Consider the following 25,622-nt stretch of genomic DNA (forward strand, 5'->3'; position numbering starts at 1 on the left):
TTAGACAGGTTGCAAAGTTGGGCCGAGAGGTGGCGGATGGAGTTTAATGCGGAGAAGTGTGAGGTAATTCACTTTGGTAGGAATAACAGATGTGTTGAGTATAGGGCTAACGGGAGGACTTTGAATAGTGTGGAGGAGCAGAGGGATCTAGGTGTATGTGTGCATAGATCCCTGAAAGTTGGGAATCAAGTAGATAAGGTTGTTAAGAAGGCATATGGTGTCTTGGCGTTTATTGGTAGGGGGATTGAATTTAGGAGTCGTAGCGTTATGTTGCAACTGTACACAACTCTGGTGCGGCCGCACTTGGAGTACTGTGTGCAGTTCTGGTCCCCACATTACAGGAAGGATGTGGAGGCTTTGGAGAGGGTGCAGAGGAGGTTTACCAGGATGTTGCCTGGTATGGAGGGGAGATCCTATGAGGAGAGGCTGAGGGATTTGGGATTGTTTTCGCTGGAAAGGCGGCGGCTAAGAGGGGATCTTATTGAAACATATAAGATGATTAGAGGTTTAGATAGGGTGGATAGTGATAGCCTTTTTCCTCTGATGGAGAAATCCAGCACGAGGGGGCATGGCTTTAAATTGAGGGGGGGTAGTTATAGAACCGATGTCAGGGGTAGGTTCTTTACCCAGAGGGTGGTGAGGGATTGGAATGCCCTGCCAGCATCAGTAGTAAATGCGCCTAGTTTGGGGGCGTTTAAGAGATCCGTAGATAGGTTCATGGACGAAAAGAAATTGGTTTAGGTTGGAGGGTCACAGTTTTTTTTTTAAACTGGTCGGTGCAACATCGTGGGCCGAAGGGCCTGTTCTGCGCTGTAATGTTCTATGTTCTATGTTCATTGGTGGGGAAAATGCTGGAGTCAATTATTAAGGATGTAATAACTGAGCATTTGGAAGGCGGAGACAGGATTGATCCAAGTCAGCATGGATTCACTAAAGGGAAATCGTGCTTGACAAATCTTCTAAATTTTTTGAGAATGTGACCAGTCGTGTGAACAAGGGTGAACCAGTGGATGTTGTGTATCTAGACTTTCAGAAGGTATTTTGACACGGTCCCACGCAAGAGATTAGTGAGCAAAATTATTATTTTGCTCACTAATCTCTTGCTCATGGTATTGCGGGTAATACCAATACCATGGTATTGGTATTACCCGCAATACCATGAGCTCGATACCAAGCTCATGATATTGCGGGTAATACATTGATGTGGGTAGAGAACTGGTTGGCAGACAGGAAGCGAAGAATGGGAATAAACGGGTCCTTTTCAGAGTGGCAGGTAGTGAAACAAGGTTCAGTGCTGGGACCCCAGATATTCACGACATGCGTTAATGATTGGATGAAGGAATTAAAGGCTGAGTGGGCAAATACTTGGCAAATGCAGTATAATGTGGATAAATGTGAGGTTATCCACATTGGTGGCAAAACAGAAAGGGAGATTATTATCTGGATGGTGGCAGTTTAGGAAAAGGGGAAGTGCAACGTGACCTGGGCCTCATGGTTGCACAGTTACTGAAGGTTGGCCTGTAGATACAGCAGGTGGTGAGGAAAGTCAGTGGCATGCTGGCCTTCATAGCAAGAGGATTTGAGTATAGGAGTAAGGATGTCTTACTGTAGTTATACAGGGCTTTGGTGAGGCCACACCTTGAATATTGTGTGCACTTTTGGTCCCCTAGTCTGAGAAAGGACATTCTTGCTATTGAGGGAGTCCAGCGAAGTTTCACCAGACTGATTCCTGGAATGGCAGGACTGACCTATGAAGAGAGACTGCATCGACTAGGTTTGTACTCCCTGGAATTTGAAAGAATGAGCGAGGATTTCATAGAAACATAAAATGTTGATGGGACTGGACAGGCTAGATGCGGGAAGAATGTTCCCAATGTTGGGGAAGTCCAGAACTGGGGATTACGGTCTAAGAATAAGGGGTAAGCCATTGAGGACTGAGATGAGGAAGAACTTCATTGAGAGCTGTGAACCTGTGGAATTCTCTACCACTGAAAGCTGTTGGGGCCAGTTTGTTAGATATGTTCAAGAGGGGACTGGACGTGCGGCTAAAGGGATCAAGGGGTATGGAGAGAAAGCAGGAATGGGATACTGAAAGTGCGATCAGCCATGATCATATTGAATGGTGGTGCAGGCTCCAAGAGTTGAATGGCCTACTCCACCTGTTTTCTATGTTTCTAACTCAAGACTGACATTCCAGTGCAGAACTGAGAGAATGCTGCAGTGTAGTAGGTGGCATCTTTTGGATTAAATTAAAAACAAGACTTTGTCTGTTCTCTCAGGTGAAACAAAAAGATTCCATATGTTTCCAACAAGAGCAGGGGAATATCCCCAGTGTCCTGGCCAATATTTAATCCCCAGTCACAGAATTGGTACAGAACAGGAGGCAGCCATTTGATCCATCGTGTGTGTCCTGGTTCTCTGAAGGAGCAATTTATCTACTTCCACTCCCCTGCCTTCTCCATGTAGTTCGGCACATTCTTCTTTGTCAGATGATTCATTTCCCTCTTGAATGCCTCGATTGAACCTGCCTCCACCACACTCTTTGCATTCTAGATCCTAACCTCGCACTGTGTAAAACGATTTTTCCCTCATGTTCCTATTGCTTCTTTTGCCAATTATCTTGAATCTCAGGCCTCTAGTTCTCAGTTCTTCCACCAGTGGGAACAGTTTTTTTCCCCCTATCTACTTTGTCAAGGCTCCTCATGATTTTGAATACCTCCTGTAAATCTCCTCTCAACCTTCTCTTCAATGAAAGCAGTCCCCAACTTTTCTAGTCTGTCTATGTAACAGATGTACCTTATCCCTGGCACCATCCTTGTGACTTTTTTCCTGCACTCTATAATGCCTTCACATCTTGCCTAGGGCTGGACATAACACTCCAATTGAGATCGAACCAGTGTTCTAAATGCCATTGACACCACTTCCTTGTGTTTATACTCTATACCCTTATAAATAAAGACAGTGATGCTGTATGGTACATTAACTGCTGTGTCAACCTGTCCTGCCATCTTCAATGATATATGCACATATACATCGAGGTCCCTCTTCCCCTGCACCCCCTTTAGAATTGTACTCGTTTTATATCATTTGTGTTCTTCCTACCAAAATGAATCACTTAACCCTTGTCTGCATTAAATTTTGTCTGCTCATTCCACCTGTCTGTGTCTTTTTGAAGTTCTGCACCATCCTTCTCACACTTCACAGTATTTCCAAGTTTTGTATCATTCGCAGATATTAAAAATTATGTTCTGTACAAGAAGATTTACGTCATTCCTAGGCCTAGGAAGAGCAGGATTCTTAACACTGACCGTTGAGGTGCACCACTATAAACCTTCCTCCACTCAATCAGATAATCTGGTTATTATATTGCTGTTTGTGGGAGCTTGCTGTGCGCATATTGGCTGCAGCATCGTGTATGCTACAAGTGACTACTCTTCAAAAGTGCTTGACTGTAAAGCACTTTGGGTTTGCCTGTGGTCATGAAATACACTACATAAATGCAAATCTTTCCAATTAGCAGCCTCCAAAAATAATCTTCTAAAAACTCTTTCGTATTATATGCTCATTACTGTAGTGTGAGAGGACTGTTCCATGCTGGGAAATGAGCAAATTACTGTACAGAGTCAGCACTGTACAGTTCCAGGTAAGGCATAGCATAATTAGTTGTACTGTAAAGCTTCCTCAAGTGTGAGACTAATATTGCCTTTCAATTTGAGTTTTGGATGCCAGCTCCCAGTATTGATGATGACGGAATCCACTTTCACAGTGACCAGCCTGTAGGGATGGTTTTGCAATTCTGTCACCAGTCCATGGAAAATGATTTTACATTTTGGTGGGAACTGACTTCCAAGCCTTTAGTCTACTGGATTTTTAAATCTAATGGCCATACATACACTGGCCCAATCGCAGAAGAACATGACTTATAAATGACACACTGGGGTCCATCTTGTATACCAGCTATGCACAGGATTGCAAGGCCTTTACATAATCAAGGAAATTTTATATCTGCTAATGTTGGAACTGTCCAAACACTCATGGTACCAACGTGACCAAGGTCCTTATTGAGCTGGATTTAAAAGTAGGTCCAAGTGCATAAGAAAATAAGCAATTGGAACAAAAGTAGACCATACCGTCTCTCAAACAAGTTCCTCCATTCAGTACGATCCTGGATGATCATCTGCCTCAACTCCACTTTCTCTCCTGCTTCCTATCCCTTGATTCCCTGAGATCAAAAGTCTCCCTATCTTGGAAAGAAAAGGCCAGGAGCTCACAAGCTCAGTGTATACCCAGTTCCTGCCAAAAACAATTTCTGTACCAACCCACGTACACTTAAGTGTACGCAATGTGTTGACCTTGTACTTAAACTGCATTTATATTGCCCTGGAAGAGTTATTGTATCATGGTCTTCATGCCCAGTGACAATTCCAAATTAACTTTTTCAGACTTGTTGAATTTGCCCGCTATGAAATTCAGTGCCCAAATTTTGAAAATATAATATACTTTCAGGTTGTTGCTGGATGTGTGAAACCCTATGCTTAGAAACTGGTGATAGAAACATCCCTGATCAACGCTAGCACCATAAATTAGCAAGATAATCTTTGCAGTCTCCTTTTTCTGCAGAACATTTATTTGCAGTTTTATGGTGATGCATTTTGGCAAAATAATTATTGCATGTATATTGTTGCTGTGTAAGGGGCTAAAATTTTGTGGATGAAAATTAACATAAAAGTTGGAAGTGGCTCAAATATCAGTCTATCTGGGAAAATATGACATAGAAACATAGAAAGTTGGAGCAGGAGTAGGCCATCCGACACTTCAAGCTTTCTCTACCATTCATTCTGGCTGATCATCCAACTCAGGAACCTGTTCCCGCTTTCCCCCCATATCCTTTGATCCCTTTAGCCCCAAGAGCTATATCTAACTCCTTGAAAACATACAATGTTTTGGCCTCAACTGTTTTCTGTGGCAGAGAATTCCACAGGCTTACCACTCTCTGGGTGCATACATTTTTCCTCATCTCAGTCCTGAATGGTTTGTCCAGTATCCTTAGTCTGTGACCCCTGGGTCTGGACTCCCCCGCTATCGGGAACATCCTGCATCCACCTTGTCTAGTCCTGTTAGAATGTTCTAGGTTTCTATGAGACCCCCATGTGACATACTTTTTACAGACCAGTAAAACTTAAAATTGACTTTCAGCAGTTAATACAGTTCTATGTCTTATGCAATTGTGCTGAATTGGAGATGGCTTACGTCATACAACAGTGCTACTTAGATTCCCACACATCTGTGCAACACAACCTGCGTTGCCTACTTACTCCCTTGCACCCAGTTATAAGGTACCAATAAGTAGACCATCCATTTGTGGGGTGAAAAATTGAGGGTGACTACTAAATGTGAGTATAATATGTTTGTATATGCAAAAAGATGATATTTGGTGCCAAAATGGGCTGTCTTATAAGCTTGATCGATTTATACATGATGATCTACAGTAGTTTTTCACATGTGATCACTTATAATGTTGAAAATGTCATATATTTTGGTGTTTACTCCAATGTTAGCATCATCGCTGACCACAGCTTCAAATCAGCACTCTTAACTTCCTAGTACATTTGGAGCTTGAAAGTGAAACTCTCAGCAGCTGGGGATTCCCAAACTTCAAATCTTTTACCACAGCGCGCACTTGTTTTCGAAACTCAGTCATTTACTTTTGACTTGTGCACGATATGAGTGAATCTCGTTAAATTCGAGAAAACTGGGTGCCAAAGATTAGAGACAGATGCTCATAAAGAGCAGAGGTGGATGCTCGTACAAATCTCGTCTTACGTGGTCCTTGATCTGCGTTGCATTGAGCAAGGCAGTGACCCCTTTCAGCAGATATGGGGGAAAAAAGTGGAAAAGGAACCAAGTGCTCAAATTGCTGCCTGACGCCTCTCGTGACAGTGGATGGCAATTGTAGCTTGCGGGAGCATGTGCCAAACTGGCAGGCAAAGAAGGAAATATGCCCAAGTCTGATGGACTACATGGTGCAATTCGTGACCTGTTCCTGGTGCAGTAGTACAGGTCGTATAATTGGCTTCAGTGTCCTGGCACTTATGAAATAAATATTTGTTTCCTACCCCTGTTAACTAACCAGCCACCCTTCCTATAAAGGGAGCACTTGGAAGTCAGGACATAGATAGGATTGGATTTGGATGTGATGACCTCTAATGTTAGTAATGATGTAGGTATTCAACGTCCGCTGGTCCTTGTCCCTCAGCATTTGTCAGTGCTTTCAGCAAAGAGGAGGATTCTTGAAACTTAAAGAATGACTGATGCTTACACGATAGAAGCATGTCATTCCATTCATAATGTTTGTGCTTGGTGGAATAACCGAACACCAATCCCATTGCATCATTCTTTCCTCACAGTCGATATCTTCCTCTGTTTCAAGCATTCATCCAATTTTTCTCTTTTTTTTAAAAAAAGGAAGTATCGGTGGCGCAGTGGTTAGCACAGCTGCTTCACAGCACCAGGGACCCTGGGTCAATTCAGGCCTCGGGTCACTGTCTGGGTGGAGTTTGCACATTCTCCCTGTGTCGCCCATGGGTTTCCTCCGGGTGCTCCGGTTTCCTCCCACAGTCAAAAGATGTGAAGTTTGGTTGATTGGCCATGCTAAATTGTCCCTTAGTGTCAGAGGGATTAGCAGAGTAAATATGTGGGGTTATGGGAATGAGGCCTAGGTGGGATTGCAGACTTGATGGGCCAAATGGCCGCCTTCTGCACGTAGGGATTCTATGATCTGTCTCAACCACTTCCTGTGGCAAGGCATTGCATGCTTCAACACTTGTCAAAAAAAATTCCTAACGCATCCTTAAATCATGACACCTTTTAAATCAGATTCCCCAACAAGAGGAAGTAGTCTTTCACTAATCACTATCAAAGCTCTTCATGATTTTAAATCTCTTAAATCTTAGCCTCCTTGCTACTCCTTCAGAATAGAAAGATTTACAACACAGAAAAAGTCCATTCAACCCATTGCATACATGCCAGCTGAAAAATACTTATCAAAACCCCACCTACTCTGTCCTCCATAATTGTGATTCTCCATTCCAGATATCTTCAGGCTAAACAAAGGCTACACAATATCTTTAATGTTCTTTCTACAATAGACCACCAAGAACTGTGCACCAAGAATTGTGCCTGAACTGATGATTGCTTACATTTGGCATTGTTTACTCTTGGACTCTCAGTCCCCATTGATGAACCTTAGAATGCTTTATAGGTCTTTGTGATGGTCTGCTCGACCTGCGCACCCCCTTGAGAGAATTCAGCATGACTGAATCCAAATTGTTTCTGCAACGCAATTATAACATCAACTGATTATTTGTTATACTTTGTCCATTTCTGGGTCAGCACGCAGACAAAAGTGACTTACTTTGTGACTCACCTGATGAACGAACAGCACTCCGAAAGCTCGTGATTCCAAATAAACCTGTTGGTCTTTAATCTGGTGTTGCGAGACTTCTTACTTTGGGAGTTATGGAAACTGTTGGACTAAATTCTAACTGGGCTCCACTGGCTGTAGATTGTTGTTCATCCTCTACATTAATTGCTGACTTCATGTTGATCACTAGTTGGTTTCCTGCAGGTACTGGGAATGACTCAGGATGATCAGTTTTATTTCCCTTGTTCTCATAAGTAGCAGTCTGGAATGAAGTTAGGTGGCAAAAATTAGACCCAGATGGTACATGGCAAGCAAGGGGAATTAATGTGTACTGGGGATTAGACACGGGCTTTTGCCTTTGCGGTGTGTTCAAATTGGGATGTACTTATGGTTGAAGGTCTCCTTTGTCTCCTGGCAGGATGGGTGCTATAGGCGTTGAGTTTGCTTGATTCATCTGGTTCCCGGTGGGCTTGGTAACATAGCACAAAACCTCCCCTCATATGGCAGCCTTTTACAGTTAGACCACAAGCTGGCTAGTTTGGCAAATGGAGAAGAAAGGGACAGTTACAGCGCTTTTCTGAGGTTAGAGCTAAGGCACGTTTCTGAGACAGAAAAGCAGGAGCCTTACCCTGGATCTAATTGCATTGTACCTGATGTGAGAGTGCTTAATACTGTTACTGAGTATCTGAAATGGAGAGGTGTTCTATTTTCCAACAGTGGCGTTCTTAGCATTGATGAGTACAGAATTCACGTATACACGCCTTCCTCCTACCTACACCCCAAGTAACCTTGTAGTTACTCAAAACATCAAATTAGCAGGAGCGTTTTTTCTAAGTGTTGGGAATCAGTGTTTTAACCCTGAGCTGGAATGCTGCTCAGTCACTATTTTTACTAACAAAACGACTCCCCCTGTTTTTCCACAAGGTGCTTCAGATGCTTACCATTCACATATACTGTATGAGTTTTTGTGCAATGTTTTCTGTAGGGAGTAAGTAATTCTGGTTTGGTGTGCTCGGTGTCTCTCATGAGAGGCGCCCATGGTGTAATTAATGTCGCTCACTGCCAGCTCTTGTCTGTGTGCCCAGACACATTGGAAACCATTACCTGACTTATGAGCCTCATTTTTCCCAAAGTTGAGTTTTCTTTCTCATTCCTGCAAAACTGAAATGAATGATGATAACAGTTTTTGTATCTTTTTTTAAGAACTTTTGATCTACGACGAGGATTTTGTTGTTGAATCTGGGAATGGAGAACTTAAGAACATTTATTTCTAACTTTATGCTCATCATGATAATGTTAGGGAACTGAACATCTTCCATTTGGGCATCAATGTTGTCACCCAGCACTAGATATAGTCAGGTTGACTGCAGTATAAAGCTTGCTCAGCTCCTTTCATTTGACACCACTCTTGTCTTTAAGTCAAAAGAATGTGTTCAAGCCTCATGGGCTTGAGTACATTGCCCCAGATCATCTTGTTTCCGGATCGTTGGAAGTGGGACGTACATTGGGGGAAGTGCGCCAGAACTGTGCACAAGTCCTAAAGCACAGACATGCGTGGGGATTGCCCAGGAAGTTTAAACTTCCGACGGGCTGATTCCCTGCTGCCTGAGACCCTCCACAAATGTTTCTGACCCTGAGCTCAGAGTGGAGTCTCAGACCAGATATAAAGGACTTATCTGGATACTTAGCCAGGAAATGTTAGACAGTTTAATACATGGTCTAACAGCTGTGTAACTGAACTGAGTGCCACATCAACCTGCAGCTGCCTTTTAGCTTCTTGCAGGCTGCAGTCTGGAAATCCAAATGTTATGTCTGTGTCGTGATGGTGCCATGAAATGTCTGCGACAAATTTGCTTTGACCCCCTTTACCTTCCCCCTACGCTTTCCACCATTTTCAGAGACGACATGTCGAGGGCAGGCCCTTCGTTACATGACACAAGTTGAATTGGGAGAGCTTTTTTATTGCACCTTGTTTGGATTGGATTTCACTGAGAGTTGATATTGTTCTGTTAACCAGAGATGGTCTGTAGCTTGGGTAGCAGAGAATAAATATGGGGCAAGATTTGAGGGTAAATAACCTTCAAATTAAATAATTATTGATTGCATCTGTGTAGTTATGTGAGCTACACATGTATAATTCTGTGAAATGTTTTCGTTATGGGACACAATGCCTTGCCCAATGTTTCATGACAATATGTAGCCTTTGGTAATTTATGCAAACTGTATGGATATCAAGTCTCCAGTATTTTGCCAACTTGATATTTACATTTCTAAGTATAAACAGCAGCCAGTATTCTGCTGTAGCCAACAAAACGGTATTACTCTATGAACAGTATGCTTCGTCTGTATAGCGCGCAGGAAACAATACTTTTCGCTGTATGTCAATACATGTGGCAATGATAAATCAGGTTGGAGTAGAGAGAAAATAATTGCTGGTGTAAAGAATTGCTTCGTATTCTGGTAACGTAGGAAGACTCACGTCTCCCATTGATGGATGTTGTTGCTTCTAAGTGAAATCTAGTATTTGACTGATGTGACCAGTCATAAAAATGCAGAAGGGAAAATAGTGTCTTTTCAAATTGGACTAATCTGCATTGCATTATTGCTTAGTTATGTTCTGGGTGATTTAATAAAGAGCTAATGTCCAGTACTCCTTGTCCCAGAAGCTAACACCAATAAATCTGTACTTGTTCCAGCATGTTCTTGCCTGTTCGGGACAGGAGGGTGTTTGATTATTTTGATCTCTGCCAATAGAATAAATAATTGTTAAAGAATATGCTGGATTCATTGAAGGGTTCATGAGCTGAAGCAGTAATCCTTGGGATGAAAATCTTCCTCCTATACTGACCAATCTTTTCTTGAAATCCCTATCTAGTTGCCCCAGACACAGGCAGGTGTGGATGAAAAATAGAAAAGCTTACATTTATATAGCACCTGTAATGATCACTGAATATTCCAAAGCTTCATATCTAATGAAGTACTTTTTGAAGATTTGTCACCGTGTTGTAATTTGGAAAACATGGCAACCAGCTTGTGCACAGTAAATTCCTGCAAACAGCAATGTGATGATGACCAGTTCTGGTCATGTTAACAGGAATAAATATTGGCCAGGCCATCAGGAAGAACTCTTCTACTCTTCTTCGAAATAATGCCGTGGAATCTTTTATACCTACTCGATAGCGCACAGAGAACCTTGGTTGAATGTTTCATCTGAAAGATTGGATCTCTACAATGCGGCACCCCCTCAGTACTGCACTGGAGTGCCAGCCTAGATTCTTGTGCTGAAACATGGTGTGCGACTTGAATTTGCAGCATTTTCACTCAGAATTGAGAGTGCTACCAACTCGGCCGTAACTGATGAACAGAAAGCCGCAAGAGTAATGAAACATCCCTGAAATTGCAAATGCAGATCTGTAAGGCTATAAAAAGAGTACATAAAATAAATAAATTTATATAGCATCTTTTGTGACCACCGAACACCCCAAAGAGCTTTGCAGCCAATGAAGTACTCTTGTAATCACTGTTGTAATGTTGATAGCACAGCAACTAATTTACATACAACAAACTCCCATAAACTGCAATATGATAGTGATCAAATGATCTGTTTTTGTGATGATGATTGAGGGATAAGTCTCGGGGATAGCCCTCTTGCTCATGTTTGAAGTGTGCCATGGAATTTATTTTACGTCCATCTGAGAGGATGTGGGTGAAGTAGTAATAAATTTATACAAAGCATTGGTTAGGTCACTGTTGGAGTAATGGTTGTATTTTGGGAACCCCATGGAAGTCACAGAAAACAGAGTCTAGGTTAATAGCAGGTTAATGCTAGGAATGGAAAACTAGTTCTGTGAAGAGACTTGCGATGCTGTGTCTATTTCCACTGGAGTAAGAAGGTTAAGAGTAGATTTAACCGTGCTTTTTAAAATTATAATATAGGAATGGAAACTTTACCATAGGGATTGAATGAGACCAGAACCATTGCATTCATTTGAGAGAAATCTGATTACATGTTTGAAATGGATAAAGATACAAAACCCAAGGGCAGAGACTAGAACAGTTGTGTTCTTTTGGGTTTCTCCAGCAGCGATCCACCACAGATACATTGGGCTGAATGCTCATCTTCTATGTTGTAAACACTTCTAATTAATTCATGGAAGTAGCTGGACTGATGTTGGATTTAATACTACCAATTTTTAAAAAAATGACTTCATGGCAGGTCTGTTCAGTAACACATTTGCTATTATTGTAATATGTTTAAGTTATTTTAAAATGCAGGATAATTATTAGATTCATGTAATGTCCTTGTGTTTGGAGGGATATTTTCATTTAAGTTGCTTTCATGTCGAGAGTTTTACAGTGAGTGAGGTGCTATCCCACATTAGCAAAAAAACAAGTACAACAAAAGCTGGAATTACTGTATAACATCTGTGGAAAAAACAGTCAGTATGTCAAGGCTTCATGTTGAAAGACACCCTCCCCAGTCATGATGAGGGGGTCTTTGTATCTGAAAAGTTGGTGGATTTTTGTTTCTCTGCAGATGCAGTCTGACCTGACTACTTCCAGCTTTTATTGTTTGTTTTCAGATTTCTAACGTGATTTATAATAAAGAAGAATTTGACTAGCCAACTAGGGTGTGGAGCAGAGCTGAACATAGAAACTGGGAAGAAGATTTAATGTGCTGAATATGAAGCAGTGAACACGAGTCCAGTTGCCCAGTAGGTGTGATGGCTGCCTTCAGGTCAGATATCTTAAAGAGCAAAAACTGCACTGGTGAGCCATGGACTGCAAAACAATTGAGGTTTTGGGGTTAGTAATGGCGAAACAGAGGACATACATCTAAGTGAGTCCACTTTCTCAAAGAAGTTGGGAAGAACCACCTTTGAGATTGGTGCTGCTTTTACTGTTCGTTAAGAACCATCCGCATAAACTTGAATCAAAAATCGATCTATAAATCTATTCCTGGTTTCTAAAATCCCCTTAATTTGTCAGAAGGCCAGTGAAGTGAATGAAATTTATAATTAACTTGATCAATATTCTTGGTAGAGCATTGCTTCACTTGTACTACTGTGCATACAGCTGGTGAACTCTAGTGTTGATTAATGGAAAGAGGGCAGGAGAGCTGGACTGTTTGGGAATCTGGTAATACTTGGATAATGGAAAAGCAGTTCTCATGGATATACCAATTATGCCTCAGAAAATTCAATTAGCTATTTTTCTGATGAGTGGGGCTAAAGAGTAAAGGCCAATGGTATACTTGGCTGTCCTGAGCCTTGGAGTGGAAGCTATAAGTCTCTGCAAAATGCAGCTGAGATAATCATGCATGTCTGATCTCTGTCTCTCGCTTTCGGCATTCCTTTGTAGAGAAAAATTTTAAGAAGATTGTGCTCAATGATTGCAGGCCCACTGATAGATTTTCCCGCAGTGGGTGGCGAATGTAACCCATCCAACAGTTAACTTTGCAGAAGGAAGGCCTCTGCTGGTGATGTTAGCTGTTTCCAGGACTTCAGTGTTTGTGATGCAGTCCTGCCCATGAAATCTTGAGGATGCTATGGAGGCAGTGCTGATGGAAGCACTCTAGAAAGCGTACCTGACTGTGGTATGGGACCCATGACTTGGCGTCAAGTCCAGTACTGTGTTGATAAAGTTTCACTCTTGGTGTTAGGTTTGTGTTCACCTGGGATAATATCGCTTTAAGCAGAGCTTGCTGATAGTTGTCAAATATTTGCCAGTGTTGCCATAATTGCTCAATCATAGAAACCCTATAGCACAGAAAGAGGCCATTCGGCCCATCGAGTCTGCTCCGACCGCAATCCCACCTAGGCCCTACCCCATACCCCTACATATTTTAGCCACTAATCCCTCTAACCTACGCATCCCAGGACACTAAGGGGCAATTTTAGCATGGCCAATCAACCTAACCCGCACATCTTTGGACTGTGGGAGGAAACCAGAGCACCCGGAGGAAACCCACGCAGACACGAGGAGAATGTGCAAACTCCACACAGACAGTGACCCAAGCCGGGAATCGAACCCAGGTCCCTGGAGCTGTGAAGCAGCAGTGCTAACCACTGTGCTACCGTGCCTCAAGTAATTCCTTTGCCTCCAAGTGAAACCTTTTGATCGGTTGCTTATGTTTGGTAAGAATAGGGTAAATGTGATGAGTAAATATAATCAAGCGCATCAGTCTCAATGTCCTTGATTCATTGGCTCCTGAATTGAAATTTCTGTAACCTTTCTCACACGGGAATTATTAACAATTTGCAGACCTGGGGAGGTATTTATCTGGCTTCATAAAAATGTAATCTTACATGATGACTTTTAGTTTAATTAGCTGAGTTTGTAAGATTAACTCTGTCTATAATTATACCTGGAAACAGGTGGCTTCAAGTAATTAGATTTCAAAAGTGAAGCATCTTGTAAAAATGAATCTTCAGGAATCTTGATGTTTCATTGCGTGCTGAAGGTGTGATCCTTGTCATGTGAATTATTAATTTGACGTGTAATTCACTTTCCATTCTTGAAACCTACTCGTGGCGGTTATGGCAGTTCACTTTCCTGAGAGGTTTGAAATCGTTCTCATTTACAGGTCTAAAACCAAGCGAGTAAAATTGTACTCTACGTTTAAGAAAAAAACAACCTATCTGCCCTGTCCCATTTGTCTTGGGTATGAATGCAAAAGAGGCAAGCACCGAGGCAATGAAACCGCTTTATCAGTACTGGCTAAAGTAAACTGCCAAACTGGTCATCTGATGTTGGATCTGTAGACTTTGAGCACGAATAGGACCATAGAATGGACCACAGAAGGGGCTTGCAAAAACTGGTTATTTGAAATCTGTTGAGATTGATTTAAAAAACTCCTTTCTCTTCAGTTTTTTGTCTCATTGATTGATCTGAGATATCTCTATACCAGATTAAAGTCAGCAAGCTAGTCTCCAATTTCAAGTGGCTTGATAACTACTTCAGCTTCACTCTTATAAGGCACTTTCGTTCCTATTGTCACTGTCCCCCATTAAACTTTCACTGGCAAACAAAAGGACTCGGCACGTCCAGTGGCTATTCCCCAGACCCACATGAAAGGGAAATAGTCACACTTGTATTACGAACCATAAGTATTGGATATCGAACCACACGTCTGCAGCTGACTGCAGTTTAAAAAAAGATCTATATAAGCACCTGTGGTTCCAGTTAATGAAGTTTATTCCTTTTACATTGGGAACAAATATAGCATAATGGATTAGACATTGATTGTTTAATTATTGGGACTGAGTTCAGCTGCAGTTCAGATTAATTGAAAAGCATCTTTTCCATGTTTTGGAATAGTTCTTGAAATAATCGGAGAACTCAGTTCCTGCAGGATATGGCTCCACAGTACAAATTGACAGCCCCAAGAAAGATTGGTGTGGCAACTGGTATCAAATGTGAAATTTCTGACTGCCTCGGAATGGCAATACTTACAATAAAAACTCATTCTCCCTGTTTGTTTCCTCTATTCCTGCCCCAACAATACCATTGAGATTTTCTTTTGAAGAACATTTTTGTTTAGTCAGAGATTCCTGGGTTTTATTTTGTCAAGTGAATTAGGCGCTGTTAAACATTCTTTCATAGGATGTGGGAGTCGCTGGTGAAGCCAGCATTTATTGCCCATCCCTAATTGCCCCTTAGAAAAATGGCGAGGAGGCAGCTTGTTGAACTGCTGCAGCCCATTCGGTGCAGACATACCCACAGTGCTGTTGGGAAGGGTGTTCCAGGAATTTGATCCCATAACAGTGAAGGAATGGCAATAAAGTTCCAAGTTAGGATGCTGTGTGGCTTGGAGAGGAACATGCAAGTGGGATGTTCCCATGCATCTGCTGCCTTGTTCTTCTAGATAAGTGGTTGGATGTTTGGAAGGTGCTGCTGAAGGAGGCTTGGTGAGTTGCCGGTGTGCATCTTATATATGGTACACATTGTGTCGGTAATGGAGAAAGCGAATACTTGAAGCGATGGATCAGTTGCAGATCAAGCGAGCTATTTTGTCCTGAATGATGCTGATCTCCTTGCGTGTCATTGGAGCTATGCTCATCCAGGCAAGTGGAGAGTGTACCGTTATACTCCTGAGTTGTGCCTCATTAATAGAGGACAAGCTTTGGGGAGTCTGAAATTGAATTACTCGCTGTAAAATTCTCAGCCTCTGACCTACATTATATATGGCTGTTTCCAGTTCAGTTTCTGGTCAATGGTAACCCTCAGAACGTTGAGAGTGGGAGATTCAATGAAGGAAATGCCATTGAATGTCAATGCAAGATGACTAGATCCTCAATTATTTGAGATTGTCATTGCCTAACACTTGGGTGGCATGAATGTTACTTGCCATTGTCAGTCCAACCTAAGTATTGTCCAGGTCTTGATGCATATTGGCATGAAATGCTTCCTGATCTGTGGAGTTGTAAATGGTACGGAACATTGTGCAATCATCAGCGATTATCCCTACTTTTGACGTTGCATAAGGACGGTCATTGATGAATGCGTTCTGCTCATGTTATTTGTGGTCCCTGGGTGCAGCGTTTATGCACTCAAAAGCACTTCGTACGACATGGACTTTTTTTAAACCATCTGTTCTTAGTAAAGGAAGGACTCACCTGGATTTAGAAGTAAGTGTGTGTCTGTGTGGTGCAACACAATTTGAGATACACATCTTGTTGTAACTGGTTTTGTTTGTGGTACAACTCCCGAGGTGACAGTCAATCAACCAGAACATGACATAGCACTTTGAGCATGTACGTGTGCTGTCTGGTTGAAATGGGCATTCCCTTCTTGGGAACTTTTCACTCATTGCTTTTGCAACAGAATGCACCTGAAACAAATAACAGCAGTTGTAGCCAGAGTTCACTCCCCTACCGTTATTCATTTGGGTGGGAAAATAAAACTCTAGCCAGTTTTTAAAAAAGAAATATTACATTTCACAATGTCAGTGATCTCACTGGAAATTCAGTGGGATATAATGTGTATGCAAATATTTCATACAACTGCCCATGAGCAAAATAAAAGATCATATGACTGTCCTTTTACTTTCACATGCTAGCTTTTATCAGCTTGAGGTTTGAACTCTAATTCCTCGCTGGCCTCCAGAGTTCTACCCCACATAAACTACAGCTTGTCTGAAACTTTTCCTCTATTTCTTACCTTCCCCAAATTCAATTCCTGTCATTTCTTACCAACTCTGATGGTTTCCTATCTCTCCGAGTATTGAATTCAAGATTCCTGTTTCCATTTGCAAATCCCTTTGTGGCCAGACCCCCTCCTCTCTATCTCTACAACCAATTATAGTTGATGCTCCAGCTCTGGCTCTGAACGTTTTTACATTCTTTTTTGGCATAACCTTCATCTGTCTCAGTTCTACACTCTGGAGCACTCTTCCTAAACCTTTCCACTAAATTGCTCTCCCTCCAGTTCCAAAAATCTCCTCAAAACATTATGATCTGGCTTTTGTCACCCCTTCCAACACCAGAGTTATATTTTCCACCTTTTCTGACAATATCAGTGCTATATAAATGTAAACTGACACTGTTCCTCATCTCCCATTCTCTGTATTTTGATATTTCTCCTTTTGTTCTCCTTTTCAAATTTTGATTTATTTTCGATTTTCCTCATTTTTCTTTGAGAATATTTCCTCGACTGCTTCTACTCAATAGCTCCACCCCTCTTTGTTTCTGCTTGTCTGTGGAATTCTTTCACATATTAGATCGAACCATTTAACTATGACATATTGTAAATATTAAATCATTCATAATCTGAATTTCAAAAGAAATCAATTTTACTGATTTAGCAGATCTTGTTAAGGGAGACTTTTTACAATTATTGAATGCAGGCAGTCCTCGACTTTACAAAGTGAGAGTTACGACGAACGGCACTAAAAACATTTATAAATTGATGCAGTTTCAACTTCACAACGGCGGTTTTGACTTTGCGAAACCACGCTAGCACATTCTTACAGCACATTGATGTTCTGTGCCTGTGTAACTAGACAGGACGAACAGTCTTTATTAGGTTGAAAACCAGTGTTTTATTCTGCTAAAGCTTTTAGGCGCAACTATCACAATTTTAATGCATTTATAAGCTTATGTTGTATTTAATGTGCACTCACACTCGCAGAAGTTCAAGGTTAAACATGCAGCTGACAGAGATTGAATTGTTTCATTATATCCCGCACACTAACCAAGTTGCCTGTGCTCAGGTGTGCAGGCATCAACACCTCAGCGACTTGACAGGGTGAAAGTTGAGAGCATTTTACACTGCCAAGCACCCCATGTGATTTCCGTCCTTAGTTCAGGAACCAATCCCCCATTTATACCATGGTTCCTATGGGAAAATCGGCTCCGACTTGCACCATTTCAACTTAGAATGTGGTTTTCAGGAATCAATTATGTCATAAGTCCAAGGACTGCCTGCGCTCCAACATCTGTAACTCTTGAAGGTTGGCTGTTGGAAACAAAATATTGTACACTTCTCGTGGAACTGCTCTTTTTGATGGAGTAAATTCTTTTCTTCTGCCTGAGAGTTGGGATTTCTGTGATCTTCCACTTTTCCAACCATGGCTTCTCCCCAGCTAATGGCCTATAGCTAATGATATAGTCAAGACTTGAGATGAAGGGCCGAATCTACCCCTGCGTTGGCCAGAGTGGGAATGACAAAGACCAGAAATGGAGAGGTTTGTTGCCGTATCAGCTGTGGCAGCAAGAAGATAACTAGCCTGATCAAAAACGCATGGATACTTGTGTGGTTACAGTGGAACAAGGCACATCAGACAGGACAAAAAGTCAATTAAAATGAATTGAATGGCTAGATGACCTGTGAAAAAATGCCCAGTTTTACAATTTTAGTTTTTGTTCCCTCCTGTTTCTGTTTGGAGAGGACGTTTTGAGCTTCATGTGCAATGAAAATGAAGTTACCAGTAACTTTGAGGTTGAATTAAATATATTACACCCTGGACATTATGATATAATTCTGGTTATTTTCCTTTCTAGTGTATGGTGTTAATAAGCTTAAGCCCAGAGGCAACACAAATTGTTAACAATTTACCTAGATTTGCAACTCTATAACCAGAGTGATTTATTTACAGTCGGGGAGATTAGTGAAATGCTTTGCAGTCACCTTGAGATTTAATAAAAAGTTGCTTTCATTTATTGAGGTGAATTATTCTCTGACACGTTTCCTGAACTGAATTGTAACCTTCTGTTTCTTCTTTCTTTTAGAATAAGCCTGCTTTCTCCAATCAAGTGATTTCTGAGTCGAGGGGAATTGTCTGCAGTGTGGCTTCTCTTTTGGGAGTGAAACGCCTATTGTGTGGATTATAAACTCTATCTAGTGGAGGAGTGACTCAGCGCAATGACGTCAGAGCTGGAGAGCAGCCTGACGTCCATGGATTGGCTGCCACAGCTGACGATGAGGGCAGCCATTCAAAAAGCGGATGCTGCCCAGAACGTGGCTGGCGGCGGGGTTGCAAAGAAAACCCCACTTCTGGACCCAAACACTACCCTGGACCAGGATGCACAGAATAAAGATGGCAAACCACCATACAGTTATGCCAGCCTCATCACTTTTGCTATCAACAGCTCCCCGAAAAAGAAGATGACGCTCAGTGAGATCTATCAATGGATCTGTGACAACTTCCCATATTACAGAGAAGCTGGCAGTGGCTGGAAGGTAAGTTATAATGCTGGGTACTGTCTACAATTGAAACTTAGCTGAACAAGGTTAAACGACACCACTCTCAGCTCCCCTGATGTCCGACAGGGCAAAGCCATTGAGTGTTTTAACACTGGGCTAGAGAAAAAGAAGACTTGATGTGAAAGGTTGTATGTAAATTCTTTCGGGTGCCTTTCACCAACCAGTGAAGTACATTTAAAGTGTAATCAGTGATGTAACATAGACATGATAACTAAATTGTGCAAAAGATTCCATAAAAGTAATCAAGTAAATAAGATAATGTGATTTAGTGGTTCGATTGAGAGATGCACGTTATTCAAGAGAGGCAGGCTATGTCCCTTTCCCCTTGAATAGCTCCACTTGAGGGGGGGGGTTGCACATGCTTTGCTTTAACATTTCAACTGAATCTCAGTTTGTCCTTCAGCGCATCACTCCCTCAGTATTGTATGAGTCGCCAACTAGCTTTGTGTCTAAGACCCTGGAGTGGGTCTCGAACCGATCGATTTGGTGAGTCGAAGACAGGAATGCTATCACTGATCCAAGGTTGATACTGAGAAGGAGAAAAAAAATCAGCCAAGGTTCCTCATTCTGCTTGCAATCCAACTGGAAATTGACTGTGTGAACACTAGCTGAGGATTGGAGTCAGCTTTGTTGTGCTGCCTGCCTCTCGCTCTCTCGATTCATAGTTAATTAATGTCTGTGCCAACTTGTGACGTGGCCACTTGGACAATGTACTAGAGGCGCTCAGTGCAACAATTTTGCACCAAGTTACCACACTTGGGGAAGAAAATTGGATTGCCCCCAAAGAAGGCATTGAATTCCGGGGATGGGTTTGGATTAAGGTTTAGTCACCTTATCCCAATGTGGTCTAACATTTAAATAAAGGGAGATTTAGAACTATGATTTAATGAGGTAAGTTGTTTTAATTATAGATGCTGAAAATCAGCAACAGCTTGCACTTTGTTTGTGCTTGTAGCATATTCAAAATCTCCCAAGGCTCTTACATGGAGCATAATCAGACAAAATTAACACTAATTTAAAAGATGAGATATTGGGATGGTAACTAGAAGCTTGGTTAGAGGTACGTTTAAAAAGAGCAGGAACCGTCATCTAGGGTTGGAATTAAAAATGATAGTCGACAGACAAAGCTTGTATGTATTTGAAAGAGAAAGTTAAAGCCTTTCTTTTCGAGCGCTATCTACAGCTACTCAATTCCTTTTAAATGATTTTATTCTCTCAAATAAATTGTTGTCCGGGATTCTCTGAGAAGTTGTTTTTAGACAACTTAATCTTAATCCTCATTACTTAATTTCAAAATGCTGATTTAGGATTGGTCCCTTCTTCATTTTTTTAGGGTGCAAGTTTGCACCCACGTTCGCCGTTAGCGAGAACAGCGATACAGGCGCAAAGCATCGCAAGTCAGGAAATGAGATCCTCGCTGCGAGATCTCCTCCTCAATTTTCCCCACCCCTTGCTAGTGACGTAGTGAGGCTGCCACCCTGAAAGAGCGGGAACCTCATTTTAATAAATGTCACTAAATTTAAATATGGTGAAAGGGCTTCCTAGTCATATGTTTCCCCCCCCCGCACTAAATATTCATACCTCAATAATGTGACCCTAGTTGGTGAGGTTCACAACAGCTATTTAAGAATGTGAAGCTGTGGAGGGGAACCTGCCGGGGGTGCCAAGGTAAGGCAGTGCCTGCCTATGCCAGCATGCAGTGCCAGGGGGTTGGTCCTCTGGGGAGCCTAATTTGGTGGGGGTTTCCATTATGTGTAATGAGGGGGAGAACCTGGCATGGGGGGGGGAGACCTGTCATGGGGCTGGGGAGGGTTCTTTGTCCCTTAAAGGTGGTGCCCTGATCTCTCTGGAGCCAGCCTTGCGGGCTCTATCGGGCCCCACTCCATCAAACCGATGCCGTAAGCCATTTCTTTTGTCAGAGTAGGTCAAGATCTGGTCTGAAAGTTTGGCATCTGGAAAGATGCACGCCGGCTTTCAGTCAGAGCCTGACAAAATAGACAAATATTCGGAAAATTCCACCTGTTATCACCAAACTCTACCAAACAATAATATATCATTTACCTTACTGATTATTAAAAAATTGGAACAAGTCAGTCTTGTGATGTGTGAGATTACTGAGTGCTTCCAGAATCAGCCGAACATTGATTATAAATCGACTTGGGTTCATGTGTTATTTGTCTTTCATGGTTCTGTCATGTGTTATTTTTTTCCAAGCTCCTTGAAATTTGTGCTCCAATGGACCTTTGTCCAATTGCACACAGCTAAATGAATGGCTGAATGTATCTTAACAATGTTACCATCTTGCCGTGAATAAGTCAAGTGACAAGCTAAAGATCCATGGCTAGTTCTGGACAATTTCTTACAGATTTCAGATTGCCTTGCAAAACAAACTGCATTGGCACTGCTGCATAGATGTAATTACAACTGATGGTGATACTTTTGTTCGTTTGGTCTTAACACAAAGTGTTATGACTCTTTTTTGTCAGGCTCACCTTCCCAGAGTCTGTAATACTTTGGCATGCTTCTAAAGTGTTTGGAGAAGATAATGTACCTAATCTTAAAGGCTACCTATCTTTGAATGAACTCCCATTCCCACAATGGGTCATCTTTTGGGTACATTTGTATTAAGTGTTAGTTAAATTTAGTTGAGCTTTGGATCAAAGTGAAATTCTGCAGTTGCGATTTTATAATGTGGAAATAGGAAATTGTGGGGCGTTGCCCACTTGTAATCGAATGACATTCAAGAGATGCTCGTGAATTTTAGAACTATGTTGTATTAAGAATGTGTAGAAGCTGCATATTGTTTGAAGAGTAGAATTCATACTGAATGTGTGCATGTATTAGACCTGTGCTGAGGACATGATCAGGCTGAACTGTATGACACTTTGGAAGAATAGTCTGCTGACCAGTTAAACTGATTGGTTGTTCTGATTGAGGGAGCAGTGTTGGCCAGAAAAACTCCCAGAACCACACAGATTAGTCACTTTGATGAGGTACAGGAAAGCTGATGGTATCAGCATAATCATCTTCAGGAGAGGTGGGAATTGGAGAGTATTTTAGAGTGACTCCACTTGGCTTTATTCAAGAGGCAGTTGTTTTGCTTGGTCAGGTTAATGAGCTGACATTAATGATAAAGCCAAACCAAAACTGGTGTTCACTCAGCTTGCCTCAGTTGGTACTCTTTTTGCCTCTAAGTGTGGTTGTGTGTTAAATTTCACTCCAGAACTTGAGCATGTAAGTTATCGTCAGGGGTATTATTGTTGGAAACGCTGTCTTTGAGTGAGGTGTTAAACCAAGATGGGTGGCATGGTGGCTCAGTGGTTAACAGTGCTGCCTCATAGCACCAGGGATCTGGGTTCGATTCCCAGCTTGGGTCACTGTCTGTGCGGAGTCTGCACATTCTCTCCGTGTCTGCGTGGGTTTCCTCTGGGTACTCCAGTTTCCTTCCACAGTCTGAAAGATGTGCTGGTTAGGTGCATTGATCATGCTAAATTCTCCCTTAGTGTACCCGAACAGGCACCGGAGTGTGGCGACTAGGGGATTTTCACTGCAACTTAATTGCAGTGTTAATGTAAGCCTACTTGTGATACTAATAAATAAACTTTAAAAAAAATTTAAAACAAGACTCTATTTGCCGGTTCAAATCAGTAGCTGGCAGTTTTCCTGGCCAACATTGCTCCCTCAATCAGAACAACCAAATCAGTTTAACTGGTCATTCATTTCATTACTGTCGGTGGGACCCCTCTGTCCAATTAGCTGTTATGTTTGCCGGTATAACCACTGTGCTTCAGAACTAATTTATTGATTGTGAAATGCAAACATGATTATGAGAAAGTGATAATGGGCTAAATAAGTAAATTCTTTCTTTGCAATGGCGAGTGATTTTCTATTGGTAGGAAAATTGGAATGGTTGGGAAAATCCAAGTAATGTTTGTGTGCATTGCAAAGAAACACATGCTAACTCGGTCAGTTTATTGGCATTTGGCATCAAGTCCTTCAAAGCTAAAGTTCCTATTTCTAGCAGGTGCCACTAGTAAATGTGCTGGGCAAATGCACATAGCCATTGAGAACTCATAAGTTCATAAGATATAGGAGCAGAACTATGCCGTTCGGCCCATCAAGTCTGCTCTGCCGTTCGATCATGGCTGATATGCTCCTCATCCCCATTTTCCTGCCTACTCCCCATTGCAAGACAGTTTATGTTTTTAAACTATATATACACATAGGTCAAGAATTCTTTATCCATAAATCCGAAAATCAAACACATACAAATACTACACTTTTTTTTAACCTCACTGACCCTGACCCCAGCCAACATGAACATTGCTGACTGCACCCAACCTTTAGGGTGGGAAGTCTGACCTGAGCTGACACATCTCACCAACAGCATTTAACCTTTTAGCACGGAAGTCCGGTTGTTTGTCTGCACTGTTTACCTTGCAAACCCTTTCCTGCAAGCAGAATCGCAAACGGCGCCACAGGTGGGAACTTATTACAGGTACCTGTATTTTTTCAGTGTTGCATCTTACTTTTCTAGCCATTTTATTTACTTTAGACTATAGCTAGCCTAGGCTTAGACTATTTTAATACAAGTATGCCTAGTCCTATATGTGGTATCTGGAAACCAAAATTATCCGAAATGCGATCGACCCCGAGGGTTTGGGATAATGGATACTTGACCTGTACTGCTTTTCCTAAAAATATGACACAGCACTGCTTTATAACATTAGTCTGAAACTTAGTCCTCGCCCTTGTGCAAATCAGTGAATCCCTGCCCTACACTAATAATCAGTGTTACATACCTTTGATTATATTAGTTTCCATGAACCAAATAGTTCTGCAATGATGCAACAGGAAGGACCTGACCTTTACACTCACCTTGTGTTTTTCTCTGTGCCTCATACGTCACTGTAACTTGTGTAACAGCTTTACAATCCTGATCCAGCGCAATTACATTTGAAACGTTTATGCTTGCTTATTGGCTTGTTCCACACGTCACTATGGGGACCATGTCGCTTTGATCCTGCAAAGCAAAACGCCAGTTACAGTACAAATGCTAGTTAAAGGGGGAATTCCAACTCCGTTGTCATCTGCCATCCAAATCTCTCCATGGATGTTAACTCTTTCTCTCCATGGATGCTGTCTGACCTGCAGAAAAGTTGGTTTCTTTTTCATTTACTTGTTTCAAGATTACATGAGATCAGTTTGGGCAAACCACAGATCAGAACTTCCCAATAATTTGATAACTATGGGCATTAATTTAACATTATACATGACATTGGCTACTAAGAAATTTGTCCCTGCTACCGTGCACTGGGCTGCAGGAAGAGATTTTGGATCCATAAGAAGCAATTTATGCTACTCCAAAAGAATTCCTGCCTGTCAACCTAAAAGTGTTTCCCAAACCTGAAGCAATATTATATATGTCTTTCACCTTGCGGTATGCATGTCGCCATGTATTCACAAATAACTTAGGAACTAAATTTGATGGCCATCTAATTTCTTCAATTATCTCAGCAATGTGCCTATGTTTAGTTTTTTAGTTTATTTTATTATTGTCACAAGTGGGCCACCATCAACACTGCAATGAAGTCACTGTGAAAAAGTCTATGCTGTCCTGCATTATGGCCATTGGCCCTTCACTTGAATTTCACAATTGTATATACAAAAACAAATCCATCCTTTGAGATATTGCATATAGTTAGTGATAGAGAGCAGGGCTGGTAGGTATATGGTTTCGCTCCCAGTTGTGTAGTCAGTCAGGCTTCTATCACCAGTAGATAAGTAGCTTCCCAACTGTGCACAGCCAGGAAAAATGATCATTTAGATTAGGTACTGGAAGATCCCTGTGGAATTATGCATTTCCCGGTTCAACCAGTGGGGGATTTTCCTTGACTATGGTTAGAACCACTGTGTAAACAGTTTGCGGATAATGGATACTTGACCAGTATTCTTTTTCTCTAAAAATATGGCACAGTACTGCTTTAGGACCCAGTTGTTTTGCTTTTAAATCTTTGGACTGAATCTAACCTTGGCTAATGCAAAATATTGTAGATGTTGGAAGTCCAAAATTAAAGCAGAAAATGCTAGAGTAGGTTGGGCAGCATTGGGTGGAGAGAGAAATAGAGTTAATGTTTCTGCTTAGTGACCAAAATTACCTTGGATGTTAACTCTTTCTCTCCATGGATGCTGTCTGACCTGCAGAAAAGTTGGTTTCTTTTTCATTTACTTGTTTCAAGATTACATGAGATCAGTTTGGGCAAACCACAGATCAGGACTTCCCAATAATTTGATAACTATGGGCATTAATTTAACATTATACATGACATTGGCTACTAGGAAATTTGTCCCATTTCATGCATTTGTTTTAAAAGTTGAACTAGACTTTATTCCAAACACACTCGGGCTTAAATACAACACGTGTCTTGCGTTCCTGGAAATAACTGGTTAGGAAATTTTTTAATAAGCGTAACGACAATCCAGCCATTCTGAC

General features: G+C 41.6%; 1 protein-coding gene across 7 annotated transcripts in view; it reads left to right on the plus strand.

The window, feature by feature from the left end:
- The window catches only part of foxj3 (forkhead box J3), a 122,408-nt gene that overhangs the window by 40,482 nt on the left and 56,304 nt on the right, over nucleotides 1-25,622 (plus strand). For all 7 annotated transcript variants that reach the window (XM_078239024.1, XM_078239020.1, XM_078239021.1 and 4 more), the window contains exon 2: nucleotides 18,655-19,105. In XM_078239024.1, the coding sequence (XP_078095150.1) occupies nucleotides 18,788-19,105 (318 nt within the window). In that variant the 5' untranslated portion in view covers nucleotides 18,655-18,787. The remainder of the gene's footprint in view (nucleotides 1-18,654; nucleotides 19,106-25,622) is intronic.

This window comes from Mustelus asterias, chromosome 22 (assembly GCF_964213995.1).
Source record: "Mustelus asterias chromosome 22, sMusAst1.hap1.1, whole genome shotgun sequence".
Lineage (NCBI taxonomy): Eukaryota > Metazoa > Chordata > Chondrichthyes > Carcharhiniformes > Triakidae > Mustelus > Mustelus asterias.